The sequence below is a fragment of the Cottoperca gobio genome, chromosome 4 (assembly GCF_900634415.1).
Source record: "Cottoperca gobio chromosome 4, fCotGob3.1, whole genome shotgun sequence".
Classification (NCBI taxonomy): domain Eukaryota; kingdom Metazoa; phylum Chordata; class Actinopteri; order Perciformes; family Bovichtidae; genus Cottoperca; species Cottoperca gobio.
The window spans coordinates 10,667,887-10,685,806 of record NC_041358.1 but is presented as its reverse complement, the minus strand read 5'-3'; the positions used below and the strand labels follow the sequence as shown (position 1 = coordinate 10,685,806).

At 39.6% G+C, this 17,920-nt stretch overlaps 1 protein-coding gene across 3 annotated transcripts; it reads right to left on the bottom strand.

The window, feature by feature from the left end:
- Nucleotides 1-4,322: 4,322 nt before the first annotated feature.
- On the bottom strand, nt 4,323-15,964 carry LOC115007178 (uncharacterized). 3 transcript variants are annotated; one of them, XM_029429914.1, is made up of 15 exons: nt 15,447-15,963; nt 14,128-14,298; nt 13,800-13,874; nt 11,944-12,068; nt 10,968-11,142; nt 10,599-10,724; nt 9,238-9,281; nt 9,050-9,149; nt 8,694-8,908; nt 7,791-7,971; nt 7,504-7,587; nt 6,740-6,885; nt 6,151-6,392; nt 5,880-5,989; nt 4,323-5,197 (listed from the first exon to the last, which is right to left on the bottom strand). In XM_029429914.1, the coding sequence occupies exons 1-15, from the start codon at nt 15,636-15,638 to the stop codon at nt 5,000-5,002; spliced, it is 2,184 nt and encodes a 727-aa protein (XP_029285774.1). In that variant the 5' UTR covers nt 15,639-15,963; the 3' UTR covers nt 4,323-4,999. The 3 variants fall into 3 exon arrangements, 2 of the variants coding, with proteins under 2 accessions (XP_029285774.1, XP_029285775.1); XM_029429915.1 differs by having other exon boundaries at nt 11,944-12,062; XR_003832152.1 differs by lacking the exons at nt 4,323-5,197; nt 5,880-5,989; nt 6,151-6,392 and adding an exon at nt 7,027-7,093 and having other exon boundaries at nt 6,775-6,885; nt 15,447-15,964.
- Between the last annotated feature and the right edge of the window lie 1,956 nt (nt 15,965-17,920).

Genomic DNA, 17,920 nt, shown 5'->3' with positions numbered 1-17,920 from the left:
CAACCGCCGCTCCAACAACTGCAGCTCCCACAACTGTGGCTCCCACAAGCATAGCTCCCACGACCGTTGCACCCACAACCATTGCACCCACAACCGCCGCTCCAACAACCGCCGCTCCAACAACTGCAGCTCCCACAACTGTGGCTCCCACAACCGTAGCTCCCACAACCATTGCACAAACGACTATTGCTCCAACAACCGCTGCTCCAACAACTGCAGCTCCCACAACTGTGGCTCCCACAACAGTAGCTCCCACAACTGTGGCTCCCACAACTGTGGCTCCCACAACATTAGCTCCCACAACCATTGCACCCACGACCATTGCTCCAACAGCCTCCGTTCCAACAACTGCAGCTCCCACAACTGTGGCTCCAACAACCGTAGCTCCCACAACCAATGCACCCACGACCATTGCTCCAACAACCGCCGCTCCAACAACTGCAGCTCCCACAACTGTGGCTCCCACAAGCATAGCTCCCACGACCGTTGCACCCACAACCATTGCACCCACGACCATTGCTCCAACAACCGCCGCTCCAACAACTGCGGCTCCCACAACTGTGGCTCCCACAACCGTAGCTCCAACAACCATTGCACCCACGACCATTGCTCCAACAACCTCCGCTCCAACAACTGCAGCTTCCACAACTGTGGCTCACACAACCGTAGCTCCCACAACCATTGCACCCACAACCATTGCTCCAACAACCGCCGCTCCAACAACTGCAGCTCCCACAACTGTGGCTCCCACAACCGTAGCTCCCACAACCATTGCACCCACGACCATTGCTCCAACAACTGCTGCTCCAACAACCGCCGCTCCAACAACTGTGGCTCCCACAACCGTAGCTCCCACGACCATTGCACCCACGACCATTGCTCCAACAACCTCCTCTCCAACAACTCCAGCTCCCACAACCATTGCACCCACGACCATTGCTCCAACAACCGCTGCTCCAACAACTGCAGCTCCCACAACTGTGGCTCCCACAAGCATAGCTCCCACGACCGTTGCACCCACAACCATTGCACCCACGACCATTGCTCCAACAACCGCCGCTCCAACAACTGCAGCTCTCACAACTGTGGCTCCCACAACCGTAGCTCCCACCACCATTGCACCCACGACCATTGCTCCAACAACCGCCGCTCCAACAACTGCAGCTCCCACAACTGTGGCTCCCACAACCCTAGCTCCCACAACCATTATACCCACGACCATTGCTCCAACAACCTCCGCTCCAACAACTGCGACTCTCACAACTGCGGCTCCCACTACTGTGGCACCTACAACTGCGGCTCCCACAACTGCGCCTCCTACAACTGCAGCTCCCACAACGATGGCTCCTACAACTGCGGTTCACACAACTGTGCCTCCTACAACTGCGGTTCACACAACTGTGCCTCCTACAACTGCGGCTCACACAACTGTGCCTCCTACAACTGCGGCTCCCACAACTGTGCCTCCTACAACTGCGGCTCCCACAACTGTGCCTCCTACAACTGCGGCTCCCACAACTGTGCCTCCTACAACTGCGGCTCCCACAACTGTGCCTCCTACAACTGCGGCTCCCACAACTGTGCCTCCTACAACTGCGGCTCCCACAACTGTTCCTCCTACAACTGCTGCTGCCACAACTGTTTTACGCACTCCAACCACCGCAGCCCTAACAACCGCGGCTCCCACAACTGCGGCTCCCACAACTGCGGCTCCCACAACTGTGGCACCTACAACTGCGACTCTCACAACTGCGGCTCCCACAACTGTGGCACCTACAACTTTAGCCCCCACAACAGCGGCTCCCACAACTGCGCCTCCTACAACTGCAGCTCCCACAACTGCGCCTCCTACAACTGCAGCTCCCACAACTGTGCCTCCCACAACTGCGGCTCCAACAACTGTGGCACCTACAACTGCGACTCTCACAACTGCGGCTCCCACAACCGTAGCTCCTACAACCATTGCACCCACGACCATTGCTCCAACAACCGCCGCTCCAACAACTGCAGCTCCCACAACTGTGGCTCCCACAACCGTAGCTCCCACAACCATTGCACCCACGACCATTGCTCCAACAACCGCCGCTCCAACAACTGCAGCTCTCACAACTGTGGCTCCCACAAGCATACCAACCATTGCACCCACGACCATTGCTCCAACAACCGCCGCTCCAACAACTGCGACTCTCACAACTGCGGCTCCCACAACTGTGGCACCTACAACTGCAGCTCCCACAACTATGGCTCCTACAACTGTGGTTCCCACATCTGGGGCTCCTACAACTGCAGCTCCCACAACTGCAGCCCCTACAACAGCAACTACTAGACGAGAATTAACAACCCTAGGTATGCATGTGCCTCCTCGACGTCCTTCATTTTTCTGTTTTCTTCCACCCACCTGGCTCTGATCTAGGAATTTTCTGTAGTACATTTCAACAATGCATGGCTGAAACCAATAAGTGAAGGGTTAAGCTCACATCGAGAAAGTAACTTCATAAAATACTTTTTGACCCCAAGCATAGTTCTAAAGCTTTGATGGGTCACAATGTTAAAAATGAATGTGTTCAAATGCATTTGTATGATTTAGGGGAACAATTAAAAATATATGATTAGATAAGCAATAATGGTACGTTCAAGGACATGTAGGAGTTATTTTAACATTGACCTACACAATTATTGACTTCCAGTTATGTTTTTTTTTTTAGTTCCTTTAGGATTGGTTTCACGGGCACATCTACAGATGAGGATAACTTCCTTTGGAGTGGTCAGCAATGCAACTATCATTGAACTTGTTACACAGGTATGTAAAAAATGTGTAAAAACTGTTTTGTGAAGGCTCTTCAAATAACATTATCAATGATATTGCATACACACTACAATAATGGGGTGAGGTGAATGAGATAGATCTTCTGAAGTTTATTCTTTGTTTTCTCTCCATTTAGGTTTTTTAGAGACCAGCTTCAGAATGGAAAAGCCCACACAGTCAAGGTGACAAACATTCAAAGGGTTCGAGTTGCCCTATAGAAGCTGCTTATGGATGTATAAAGACAACAATTCAAGGTTGTGCTGGTGGTATTGTTTTAACACACTGTGAAGGGGAAGTTCACCTCAACCATTTCATGATATTTGGAAAGAGTCTTTGTTCTGCAGTGATATACAACCAATATCGCAAAAACAACAGTACCTGGATTGTACTTAAAATAGGTTTTGATTAAACAAAGAGGCTTAGATTGAATCCCATCTTCTTTCTCATCATACGAATTCAATAAATAGAAACATTTAAGAGTCAACGTGACGACTTTATAATCCCCAAGAAATAGTCCCAAGAATGTGAAAAATGGAGATGTGTCAAATTATTTGCACAGTACAATGGGAAGCTCACACCAAGCATTCAAACCTGTCAAAGAGGTTTTTAAGGTGTGTCAATAATTCCTATGCTCTGTAACTGGATGAGCAGCTGCCATGCTGACTAGCCTGGTAACCAGGAAACACTTCTTACTTTCATCATGTGTGAATGAGGAAACGTTTCACACAAAACACTGGCAAGGTTATTACCTTGGTGAGTGCCTCATATCAAGTATCAAGTATGACAAATGTATCCCGACTCTGGGAGATAAATGATGTGTCAAGTATTACCGACACAATTCACATTCAGGTTTATTGAATGTTAATCTGTTTTGCCTCGAGTAATCAATAATTTATATATGAAGGTTATAGAATTTATCTTTCCAATTCATTGGACAGCCAGCATATGCTTTATAACACCTTAAAATACTTAAGTACAGAGAAGTAGGTCTTAGTAATTGTGTGTGCAGGTTAACAAAAAAAAAAAAACCTTTCCTGTTACATGGGCTTGAGGCATACGTTAATGATTAGGTGTGTATGTTTGTGTGGTTTTGGTTCCGTTTCAGTTTTTTGTCCATTTGGTTAATTTCCCTCTCCTGGTAATTAATTTACTAGGTGTGAAATATATAGAAATGTATAAATGTGACCTATTTAAGCAGGATAAACCATTTCTGATCCTGAACTTAGGCTAGTATGTATTAGCCATTTCTTATTCTTCTGCTGCAAGATTATGCAGCAAATAGTTAATTTTTTCACCTGCCACATTTTTGCACTAAAAGTGTTATGTATTGTTCTGATAAATTATACTTTAACATGATTTGACATGTAACATTTTGTTTGCATTCACTTTCTCTTAAAGCTATATCACCGTTAATAAATCCTTGGAAATTAAATTCAACATTTGATTTTAAAGCAAATAGAATTATATATAAATTATTTGTTGAGATCTTCCATAAAAAATGTGAAATACAAAAAAGTATAATAAGTGAAATTTATTTATATTAATTGTGTAAAACATTTTTCCTCAATAAACAAATTATAAAATAATCAGCAGAGAAACAATGCAAGAAGTATTTAAACTAGCTATTTTGTAAGATGTCAAAAAGAAGCAGTCTGGTGCATGATTTTGGAATCTGTATCTACAGTATATTGGAAAACTTGAAATATTAAACAAAACATGAATGACAATATTAACTTAAAGAATTAAATTATTGTGTCTTGTATATTGCATTTTTAATATAATGTACTACTTTACACGTGGCGCTTCAAATTGCCCCCCGGTGACAAAGTGTTCTTGAATTTGAATTTCAATCTAAGAGTTATTATAAGTATATAGCATATAAATTCACTGCATGCATGCATGTCAAGACAATTCATCATATCTGATCTACAATAGCCAAAACCATTCCTATACTCATCTAAAAGACATTCCCATGACATTCCCATGACACAAAATTAATTACAGCATTGTGCATAGCTGCTTTTAGAAACCTGACTCTGAATGAATACAGCTTTCAACAATACAAACATTGGTCTCTACCTCAACTGTAACTGTGGCTTTCTTTTCAGTCACATTGTTCATATCCTGCAGAAACCTTTGCGCTCCACAAATTAAGCTTCAGCAGGACCTCAAGTATCCAGGAAGTCATCCACTTCATACATTTGTCATCACTTCTATGCAGCTGCCCTCTCCATCTCCCTCTGTCTGGAAACGTGTAAAGCCCAGCGCCTCGTGCATTGCTCTGCTCAGCAGCACCCTCAGGTCTGCAGCCCCTGCCGCTCCCCTTGGCAGAAAGAGCTCCAGAGCACAGGTGGAGGCGTGGGGCAGACGCACACCTGACATGCTCGCATCCTGGAAAATTAATTTAAGGCGAGGGAAATATTACATGAGGCTTAATCTCAGAAGAAAACGTGTGAAAGCAAAGAAAGGCCGTGGTCATTTTTATCTTACAAGCAACTGAAATTAAGCCACAAAATAATAAATTAAGCCGGGTTCACAAATTTTAGATCCAGGGTTTCAAATAACTAATTTGAAAATCCCTGACTTGGATCACTGACTAACGAAGCGTAACCTGATATGACAGAGGTCTGACTCCAGTCATGTTCAATTACTTGTCCTTGGTAGCCTGGATATTCAAGTTTGAATTTTAATCTTGAATTTCGGCATCTTCATTTAAATACATTTTTTTAAATACTGGATGCATTAATTTTCCATCTAAATTAGTGAACCCAGAGGGAAAAAACAAAACATACAATATTTAAAAGTTTTTCAGGTTTTCAGTAAAATACTTCAATGCTATACATTGAGTGATAGTTACATTTCATAATTAAATGTTGAGTAATAATAAAATGCACTATTTGCAATACATTTCCAGTGTCTCTCCCACAGGAGGAATAGTTGTAACATATCACCATGTACAGTAAAAGCCACATAGCTTTGCAGAATCCCAACTGACATGCCTGTGTAACAGAAAAATGGGCACTATTTTCAGAACATTTTCAGATGAATCTGTGATTATCTGATAAATACCAACCTGGGAGTAAAAACACAGGGAGATCAATCTGGGAAACCCAAGAGGAGGCAGATGATCAGCTCCAGTGATGAAGGCGAGGAGGACTTCAAAGGAAAAATCTGCCTGACCATCTGATTTTGCACAAGGACATTTTGTTTTTTGTTAAAATATTGTTAACCCTTTGATTATCTTAAAGTCACTTTAAACATTTTTCCAATATCAGTTCTAGATACAATAAACCATGCCACTCTTTACATTCTTCACTCGCATACATCCTTCCCTCGGTTCTTACCGCTGACCAAGGTGAGAACTGTTTCCCAGTGTCCAGCTGTTGCCTCCTCAGCCGCCCTCAGCTGGCTGTCTGGACGGCTGTAGCAGACGTTAAAAAGCGGTTTGAACTCTTCCAGGGTCAGAGGCTGCTGCTGTGCGCTCGTCATCACTGGCACAAACGCCTCACGGTGGGACTGTACCATAGCCCACAATCCACCACAGCTGTTCAGCCCCTCTGTGAACTGGGAGATCATACTGGCCACCCTGATGGACAGCAGAGGGGCGGAGTCCTTGTTTCATTGGCTCATTAGCCTTTTTTATTATATCAAATGCTTGTTGGTACTTGTGTTTGGCTAAAGAATGAGACCGCACTGATTTGTATTGTTCTGATGAGTTCTGACTACACGGCAGAAATGAAGATACAATAGAGGACATGCAGTACTATCATACAATACATGAGTACTGTACATACACTTGAAAATAAAAGAACTACAGACAGAAGATCAGAGGGCAAAGAGTACTAAAATATAGAAAGTTAAAAACACTAAACAAATCAGTGTAAAGGATATACTGTGTGTGTGTGTGTGTGTGTGTGTGTGTGTGTGTCCTACCTGTAGTAGATGCAATGTTTGACCAGGTGGATATAGATGGTTGGTATTTCATCAGAATGGGCTGAATAGACTCCAGGGATCCCACAGTTCGACAGCCAGTCACACAGACCGGAAGGAAGCAGCTTCACATCAGTACAACTCTGTAGCTACAAGAGGAGCAGATGAGCGTTATGTGTGTGTACGGTACTGCAGTGGTTAAAGTTTTGGGCCTTTTTGCCCATTTGATAGAGGATATTTGAGAGGTGACAGAAAAACAAAAAGGAGTTGGAAAGGGGAAAATTACATACTCCAAAAGTCTTTGACTGGAGGTGAACCGGTTCGGTAAATCTATTTGTGGTCAGTTTCTCTCTACTGCTGCGGAACAGTGTGAAATAAAAACAAAACAAAATGGAAAAGAGTCGCTCATTCATACACATAAACCCTAGATTAATAAAAAAAAAAAGGCACAAACAAGAAATTCATATTCATTTGTATACTTTCCTATAGATTTTTTAAACATAATCAAAAGTAGTTTATTTACTACATGCATGTTTTTTTTTTTTTTTACTATATGTGGTGACAAAATTGTATTGCATGGAAGTAATGATTGTATTTGATCGCTTAAACTGTTTTATAGGCTATTGTTTATTGTTTTATATCAAAATCACTAAACTAACTTACCATCTGTGATGATACACAGCAGAGTGCATCAAATTAATTATAGCAATTTTTATTATTTAATCAGTTTGAAGTACAGGTGTGTGAGATTTCTGTGTTTGTGCCACCTGTTGGAGTCGGATCTGTGTTTCAACATCAACAACGTCTCTCCAGCTGAAGTCCTCCAAAGATGGATTCTGGCCACACATCAACTGTGATAATAAAATACAATAAAATGACAAAGAGAATACCAATGTGCACATACAATTCAATACAGCTGCTAGCCATCAAAGGCAATACGTTTTTATTAAAGTATTTTGTACTTGGCACAAAAGTGGATTCAAAGTAACAACTAAGAGAATCTCAGACAAAAATTTAAGTCTTTCTGTCTACGTAAGAGACGCATGCATACAACCTGGTAGAGCACAGGGTGTAGACAACGAGGTCCAGGCCCGCCTTGAGCCAGAGACCAGCCAATCAGAACACCTGCTTCGTAATACTTCCTGTTTTCAAGAGCTGCGAGATCGTAAATGAAGAACAGACGCCCTGGAAGACCCTCAAATACAGAACTTTGCTGCAGCTCCAGCAAAGTCAATCTGTGAGAAGTAAAAAATATATTTTGTCAGGGATTCACACAAATTACAAGATTATGCGTTATTGATCTGATGTAGAGTACTAATCCAAAGATTAAACTTTTAATTACTCTAACATTATAATGGTACTAATCAATTAGCCGATCAACAGAAAGTTATTTGTCATTAACTTTGTCATTTATTGGTAGGACAGTTTGCTGCTTTTGATATATATCATTTAAAATAATATTAGCAATTATTCTGGGTTTTGGAATGTTGGTCACAACACAATCATCTGAATAAGACACCTTGAGCTCTGCAAAATGAGTTTTTTCACAATTTTCTGTCATTTTATAGACTCAATTATTATTATAAAATTATAATCAGCAGAATAATTAATAAGAATATTTTTGTTGTTTATTGTTTGTTACAGCCCTGAAATGTTTGTGATGATAATCATTTTGCAAGCAATTTCTCACTCAGATGTAAATGTAATACATTGAGAAAGAAACTCATTTATTCATATTGGATCTCTAAAAACTAAATCAAGCAAAGATAAATATCAAACTATTATTCTGTCTTTATTTCTCTAAAAAAGTGCAGTAATTCTGAATAAAATGCTGCAGGAGTTTAGAAAACCAGAGAGTGTTGACAGCTATATTTATATTTCACAGTCAAGCAAGCATACATGGTTGAAACCTATCTATAAAAATATAACACGCATGCTTCAGATAAAAATTCATAACCTGAAGAACTCTCTGAGGGGTCCCTCGTGGCCGTCAGTCTCCTCTCCACTGAAGGAGACGATGGGCCTCGTCCTGAAACAGAATCCCGGCCTCCTCACCACCTTCAGAGCGCTGTGGAGCAGGTCTCTCCTCCTCACCTGGATGTGTGTCTCTACGCCTCCATCCATATTCTCCTGTCTGAACAGTCTCAGGATTGAGTCCAAGTCGAGTGTGAACTGGACACCGCAGAGACAGGTTTAAAAAGGGAGCGACAGAGGAAATGGTGTCCTTTCTGTCTTCTAACAATCACAATTTCCTGGACTAATCACATTTGGTAAGTTGTTGTACTTTTCCCCCGTCTGATGAAATAAACTCACCTCCTCCTTGGTATTGGGAGCACAGGGCTGGGTCTGAATTCCCAGATGATTTTCTTCTTCCGGGCAGCTCTCTGTACTAGCCTCCAGACAAAACTCCTTCCTTACCACCCACACACCCACACAGTTATATGGTTCACCAGTTATCATTTTCAAATGTTTCTTTGCAGGAACAGCTGAAGCTTTCTTACATATTCACCACAGGTGTGTCACTTGCTGACTTCTTTGATTCTGCCTGTCGAGAGAAAAGTATTTGTACTTTATGCACTGTGAAAGAGATGTATAAAAGTTTAATATTTGACTGAAAATAATATTAACATAAAAAGGGAAATCAAACACTGGCCGCATGTAACATATACCCATAGCACTGAATCCATATATGTCAGAACACTCGCATCACAAAACAAGACTGATGGCAATACAGCGGAATTATGGTTCCAAACTAGACTAATGTATTGCATGTAATGCATGTAATGCATGTAATGCATGTAATGCATGTAATGCATGTAATGCATGTAATGCAGAGGCAATGCAGGAGAAGGCTGTTCAGAGAGCCCTTCCACAGTCAGCTGAATCACAGCTAAATTGAATGTCTTTCATTTGTTTTTATTATATAACCAAGAAAAGCCCCATTGAGATCAAAAATCTCCTTTTCAAGAGTGTCCTGGCCAAGACAACAGCAGCAAATTAAACAAAGTTTCAGACATACAACAAATAACAGTTACCAGGGTTCATGCAGCTTAAGGAAAGTTAGAATTAACGCTTTTCAAGTCTTTCTTAATGCCACTCGGAATTTAACACAAGACCAATTTTACGCACAATTGTTCCACTATCCGCAGACAGAATAGCTAGAGTAAGTATTACGAATATGTGCCATAACGGAGACAGTAGCTTCCAGCATTTCAGATGGATACATTTACATAGATCTGAAGGACGCAAGTTAAAATGTGCCTTATAAGTAAGGACATGCCAGTGATTAATCTACGGATGGACAATGCAGGCCAACTAACCCTAGCATACAGGGAGCAATGGTGAGTGAGGGCTTTAAGATTTGTAATGAACCTCCATGCTCCATGACATACAGTATCTAAGGAGTAAATGCATTCAGAAGATGCATGCATGTAGAAAACATCAACATAGTCAATAACAGACATAAAAGAAGCAACAACAAGTCTTCTTTGTGCATCATAAGAAAAGCAACTTCTTTTTGAAATGAAAACACAGCTTCAACTTCTTCTGGATGTGCTGAATGTGAGGATTAAAAAAGAAAGAGAATCCCAAGTAATTTACCCAAACACATTTCCCTTAAATATAATATAATAGATGGAAGGTTTAGTGTTTTTTTCTTTGAGTTTGTAAGCATCAGGAGTTTGTTTTTATTAGGATTCAGTCATGAAGTTATAGAGGAAGATTTAAGATGGTAATAAACACCATAGTATGAAAAAATGGGTCACCTTAAATTAGTTAGAAATGTACTTTTAGTAAATATAAATGCTTAAAAGCCCACTTACAAGGCAAGAACAAAAACAAACACAGAGCAGCTTTGGTTTACCTGTGGATAGTCCTGGTGGCTGAGGATGTACAAAGCACCAAGTCCAGAAGTCTGGAGCACATGCTCTCCAGTCCAGCCCTCTGCAGGGGTGTCTGGGACAAACAGCACCCCGGAGCCCGGCACACACTGGAAACCACACATACCATCAGATATACTGTAAATGTACCAAAATGTGGAAGAATTGGAGGAAAACATATCTGATTTACTGTCTGATTTACTTTACTTTGTGGAAATCTTAACTTAATCCTAAATTCAATCTTAATTTTTAGCCCCTGTTTTAATTCATGGGCCTTCAAAGAAAGCGTGAACCATTAAAATATAAAGTCAAAGTAGCTCTCACAGTAATACAAATACGCTAAACACACACACCTGTAGATATGTGAAGGAGAACCTTTGTCCCACCCGTTTTACAAACCGCCCCTGGAAGAGTGTCGCCAGCCGACTCTTCATCTGAGTGGTCGACCAGCTATAATCAATGGTGATGCGAGCAGTCATTCCCATGGCCGCTAGAGCTGCTCGTTCTTTTCCTCGTGGAACAATATGTCTGGAAGAACAGAAAGGATTATTTACTTAATTGATATAGTTATATTGTAAATCAGCAATTTAGGATTATGCCACAATTTACATTGTGTAAATATGCTGCGCTATTCATTGTTTAGTAGTCATTACCTCTGAGGAGGATGCCCATTAGTGTTAATAGTAGTGTGGCAAGAGGGGAACATTTGGACTAATTGTGGCACTATAGAGGAAAGGTCAGTGGGGTCAAAGCAAACGTTTGGGTTCATCCTCTCGGGAATAAGGATTTTCACAGAAAGGGGCAGGGATAGATGCTAATACTTTTAAACACTGGCCCCACGGTTATATTTTTGGTGGCCCAAATTTAAATTGATTTAAAAACCATACAGAAAAGGTGATTTAACGCAACTTAACGATAGTACCATTCCCTGGTTTTGTTAAAGGCACAAATTAATCAGAATGTTGGATGTAAATGTTTGGAACTGTAACGATGCGTTGACAAAGGCTTTTTGTGGGAATTTTTATTTAATCTTATTTAAAAAGGTAATCTCATTGAGACACACAGTATCATTCTCAAGAGAGATGTGGTGAAACTAACCCTTTCCCTACAGGGGATATTTGTTGGGCATCTGGCCATGGTTAAAGTCGAACCTAGATCATAAAGACCATAAAAGATCAAAACCAAATTTCATACAAATGTGGCCAGTAGTTCAAAGATTCTTAACTCGTCCCAACAAGCAAAAAAACCCACTTATTCCTCACTGAGCCACATGGTACTTAGAAGACAGATGGATGGGAATGGTGATCTTACACACTAACACACTCTCACCTCTCCAGCTGTGCCAGGTAGTGTCCTCTGGGTAGACAGACCACATCTTTTACAATCAGTCCGGTCTTCTGCAGAGTCAGTCTCTTCCACTTGAGACGACTGGCTTTGTTTGAAAACGGCTGCAGCTGCCAGAACAAAACCCCACAAAATGAAGGAAACGGAAGACAGACAGGTAGATTAGATATATTGATAGACCACATGCACACAGTTCTTATTGCACAAGAATATAAACCACAAGAGTTAGGGTTACAGGAAAAAACTATGTGTTGCTTATCAATGCAATGCAATGCAATTATGCAGCAAAGCTATGGAACACTTTACCTGCAGACATTAGGGAGGCAAGCTCGTTCAATATATTCAAAAATAAGCTAAAAACATATCTTTTTACTTTAGCCTTTTAATGGTGATATTTTATATCTCCTTACTTTAGCTGTTTAATGGTGATATTTTATATCTCCTTACTTTAGCCTTTTAATGGTGATATTTTATATCTCTTTACTTTAGCCTTTTAATGGTGATATTTTATATCTCTTTACTTTAGCCTTTTAATGGTGATATTTTAATTTTTTTTATCTTAGCCACTTTAAACTCATTTAAATGATTTCATACATTTTTAAGCTTGGTCTTCCTGAAGGAGGATCATTTAGTGTTGAGGAAGTAAGAAGTTAAAAGTAAGGTTGAGAGAGCAAGAGGAAAGAGTAATGTCAAAGAGAAAGATTAAATCTGAAGCATTGAAAACAATGGAAGAACATAAAAGACAGTTTATGTTATGGGAGAAGGAAGCAGAGAACAGGGATAGGAAGAAAGTATGTGGATTATTTGCAAAGACAAATATAGAAAATATCAAAGAATGTGTAAAGGCTGCTATTTTAATACAATTTTAATTCTGCGATTTTATCTGCTATGTTATACTATTTTAATTCAGCTATTTTTATAATGGTACTTCAAACTCATTTACATCAACACTGTGATTATTGTTCTGTAAATGCTCTTATTCTGTCTAATCTTGTACTAATTGTTATGTTTTTGCTGTGAAGCACTTTGGGCTACAATTCTTGTATGAAAGGTGCTATACAAATAAAGCTTATTATTATTATTATTATTATTATTATTATTATTATTATTAATAATAATACTATCCAGGAAAAGGACAACAAGTCTGAAAATGTAGCTGCTAATATAGATAACAACAGGTTCTTGCAGGAACAAAAGAGAGCATTACCACTGAAATGATTAGTTGATTAATTTGTGGATTAACAGAAAATTAATAATTAATAACAATTTCCATATTTAACCAATAAAACAAATGACTGTGATGCTATATAAAACAATGTCTTGCTCCGAAGGCATCCTCTTGGGCTCCGGAAATGTACAATTTGCATTTGATCTTATTTTCTGACATTTTGTGCGGGTAATCATATTTTTAAAAAAAGAAAATCATAAGATAGACCACAGACGTCATAGGAAAAAAAAGAACAAACAAAAACATGCATGTGAAAAAAAAGTTAAAGATGAAGCACGTAAGCAGACTTGTACAATGTGTGACACTTTCAACACAGACAATAGATAAGGCTACAGATTCGTGTTGATTGATTGAGTAAATATTGCTGTTGGTTTCAGTCTTTCCCTACGTCCTCAGGATTAGTGCAAGACAAAGCTTTGTTTCGGCCAATACACTAAAGCTAGTAAAAATGATACTTTAATAAATAATATCATATAGAGATGTAAGGGGGCTCAGTGGTGATAGCGATCATAATTCAACCAGATAAAACGAGTTCAGGCTCCATGTTTGAACACATCACATTATGGAGATTTTCTGATCAGGAAATGACAAAATAAAACCAAAGGTGATGTACCGGTGTCATGATGGAAGGATCATGTGATTTTATATCCAATAGCTCACTTTCAGACAATCCAAGGGAAGGGAACACCTGCATGGAGGAAAGGAAAGCAAGAATGTGGGATTCAATTAGATTTTTTCTTTTTTACTTTGAAAAAACATTCCAAAGAAACTCATACACACTCATATACAGTACAGTAGCTCCTGAACAGCTGTTTAGCACAGACATTGTATTTCATTCATAAGCTGATATTATCACTTCTTTTCCAGAATATTACAATAAGCGAGGATGAGATGTAATGCTGCTTTATTTATTAACTTTTACATCCTTCATATTCACTAACCTCCATTTCTATCTCAATTCCCTCCACGAATCCTAGAACAGGGAGGCAGTGCTCAGCCTCAGTCTTAGCGGGAGACTCTGTTTTGGGCTTGTTCTGCGGCCTGGTCACGGTCTCAACCTGCAGCTCTGGTTCTTCTTCACAGTCAGGGACCAGAGGATGCTCCAGATGTCTCTGGGTTCAAGAAGAAAAAGGGGAAGATGTTTATGGTGCGTGAACATACAGATATTGCTCCATATGGAGGGAGCACACTGGAAGAATTTTAGTTGCAACACAGTTTTGGATTATCGCAAAACCATAAAGTTTCCATCAACGGGAACTATTTTGTATGGGACAAGGCATGACTATCTTTGTTTCTTCTTTCTTGTCAAGTACTTTGTGATTGCTGTACTAAAAGGTGGTATGTAAGTTGTTATACTGGGGAAGCTTTATGGTTTAAAAAAAAAAAAAAAAGGGACAATTCACACACACTAACACTAACACTAACTATTAGAGCAGCTTTAAAGTGTGTGACCCCTTAAAACAAAACACTGTCAGAATACATTTCAGAGATAAGATTATCCAGTAATTCAAATGGAAAAGATTGGGAGTAAATCTTTTTAGAATAAGCCTAACTTGCTGTTACAGACATGTTTTTTTCTTTCTGCTTTCCTATCCTCAATGAGCTCTTGACCTCTCATATTTGTCCCGTGACCCTCCAGGTTCAATCTAGCCAGTTTTCAGTTGCACAAGAATATAGTATTTACTTCCATCGTGTTGTGGTGGGAACCGAAGCTGGTCAAGTCCTGTGCGAATAAAACTCAAAATATCTGCATTGTCCAGCTATGATAAGCATTTAAAAAAGAAAGATAATAATACGCTTATTTGTGATTTGGGTTAATTGATTCCTTAATGTCTACTTGGTTTAATCGAAAGATATTGTTGCTACAATAACATCAGCTTTATATGTTTTAAACAGTAAACCTCTGTGATACATCACGTGGACCAATCAGATGAACTTTAAGAGCAGTATCTAATCTCACTCCGTTTTTTAACCACAGTTCATAATATATACACAGTAGAAAAAAACTATACTATAAATGGAAAAACATAATGTATGTTAAGTGAAATATTTACATACAGCAATTAGGGAGAAATTGCTTTTATTTTATTTTGATATGCTTCAGTCTAAAGGAATGAGGTAATATCTACCAGCAGAACATGTTTGGACTTCCTACGACTTAGACAAGGCCAGTTACTAAACACAACAACATGAAATAGCTGACTGAGGATCACCACAGTTTTTCTTGTAGTTTTAATTTCTTCAAATCTTCAAGACACACCTGGTCAAAGCTGAGTTCTTCTTCCACCTCCAGTTTAAATGTCACCACACAGGGCTCCTCTGAAGAAAACAGCTCCATCTCAATGTTTTCTGAGATGGAGAGCAACGCCGCCTTCCTCTCGCTCGTCTTACTCTCGCTCGTCTTACTCTCGCTCGTCTTACTCTCGCTCGTCTTCATCTCGTTCTTCTTCATGCTCTCTCATACAACTTTAAATGTTTTATCTTCTGTAATCCTTAATATTTTTAAACTTTAAAACTCTTAAAACTCTATTTTGATTGCTACACTCCTTGTCGAAGCAATCTCCTTTACACTCTTTCTTCACCTAAGTCTTTTTTTGTGTTTGGTTTTAGATTCCTGTCCTTGCTTTCCTTATTTTTCTTTTTATCTCCTTGATCTCGTGTCCCTCTTTAATGTTGTCATGCCTCGTACTTATTTTTCTGTGTCCTCTCTAGTTTGAGTTGCAGATCCAAATATTCCTCAGGAGATGGTGGCCTTCCTAACATCCAATCAGCTGAGCGCTCATTACTTCAAGCTGAGCTCTATCAGAGTCTGAAGCTCTGATTGGCTCAGCTCTGGACTGTTCTGAAGCTCTCATTGGTTGAAAGGTTTGTGAATTAGCTCTGGTTGGTTCTGCAGTGTCTTAAGAGTTACATCATGTTGGCCTCTTGTTAACTTTTAAATAGTTGATTCCACTATCTCCATGAATTCAGAGTTTACAGGTCAATCAACAACTAATTTCTCTGGTCAAACTGTAGTGACTTAACTAAACAACAGCACACACTGACAATCTGGAATCAATGTCAGTCAACTGAGACAACGTGCAGCACAAGGAACCTCTGCCTATCAACAACTTCATGCAGTCAAACCCGCAAGAAACTTAAAACCTATTCTTTACTAACTTACATGAGTTTCACATAAACCACATGAGGAAGTTGTGAGTTAGAATATGATTGACTGGTTGCAAACTGCTTCATTTTTGAGTGACAAACAAGGACATTCTTTCGCCGTCATGAGAGAAATTTCCTATCTTTCAGCAGTGAAATTATGACACACTATAGAAAATTTCATGGTTATTTAATTTAATTTCTTAAGGATTTTGTCAGGCTTGGAGATCATGTGTCAGAGAAGCATGATGCCCACTTTGGAGTTCCACAAGGAAGCTGCCTCGGTCCATTACTATTCTCCCTATACATGCTACCACTGGGGGACATCATTAGAGAACACAATGTGTGCTCCCATAGCTACGCGGATGACACACAACTGTACATCTCTGCTGAACCAAATGATGCTACAGCTGTTAACTCCATCACCACCTGTCTGTCAGCAATAAATAAATGGATGAGCAATAATTTATTAAAATTAAATGAGAACAAAACTGAAATCCTACTAGTAGGTCCTGTAACAAAAAGAGAGATGATGGGGAAACTTACTCCTTTGATTAAACCTGAAGTTACAAGTCTTGGTGTTATCATAGACTCAGATCTAAGCTTTAAATCCCACATAAACAAGGTGACAAAAACATCATTCTTCCACCTTAGAAATATAGCTAAAATCAGACAATTTATAAATCAAAAGGATGCTGAAAAACTAATCCATGCTTTCATCTCAAGCCGACTCGATTACTGTAATGCACTCTTTACCGGCCTGCCAAAAAAAACAACGGAGAGACTTCAGCTCATCCAAAACGCTGCAGCGAGGCTGCTGACTAGAACCAAGAGGAGAGACCACATCAGTCCAGTGTTAGCTGCTCTACACTGGCTTCCAGTAACTTTTAGAATAGACTTTAAGGTCCTCCTTCTTGTATACAAAGCCCTAAACAGAACCGCACAAAGTTACACTGCCAACTCTCTAATCAACTATGTGCCCCCAAGAACATTACGATCATCCACTACTGGTTTATTAAATGTTCCCAGAAACATCCAAAAGAAAATCAGCCTTTTGCAATTATGCACCAAAGCTATGGAACACTTTACCTGCAGACATTAGGGAGGCAAGCTCGCTCAATATCTTCAAACGTAAAAACATATCTTTTTACTTTAGCCTTTTAATATATATTTTACTAAATGCTTTTAATATAACAATTTGAATGCTGCTACTCTATGCCACTTTAAACTAATTAAATGATTTAATTTTGTACTGTTAATTTTTTCTCTTAACTGGTTTAACATTGAATGTGTAAAGGTAACTTCGATACATTTCAGTGTGTATTTTTGAAAAGCCTGAGAGACTGTTTTACCACGGGAACAAAAGGAAGTTTCTCTGATAAATGTGTTTGCATGTTCTTTACACAATTAGTGGAAAAGTGAAAGATTAAAGAATATTATTGGAGAAAAACTGGCCTTAACCAATAGGTTTCATGAAACTTCACAAACTGGGGTTTGTTTATGAAGCGGGCTTTAAACCTAGATTTTGACAAAAGAATCTGGACTCACGGAGACATCTGTGTTTTAAACATTAATAGGTCAATAAAGAGG

Coding starts and splice junctions, on each gene's coding strand:
- LOC115007178 (XM_029429914.1), bottom strand. CDS start 15,638: ATGAAGAAGAACGAGATGAAGACGAGCGAGAGTAAGACGAGCGAGAGT. Junction 12,069..13,799: donor ATCCTTCCATCATGACACCG/GTACATCACCTT, acceptor TTGTTCTGGCAG/CTGCAGCCGTTTTCAAACAA. Junction 5,990..6,150: donor AGTTCTCACCTTGGTCAGCG/GTAAGAACCGAG, acceptor GTGCAAAATCAG/ATGGTCAGGCAGATTTTTCC.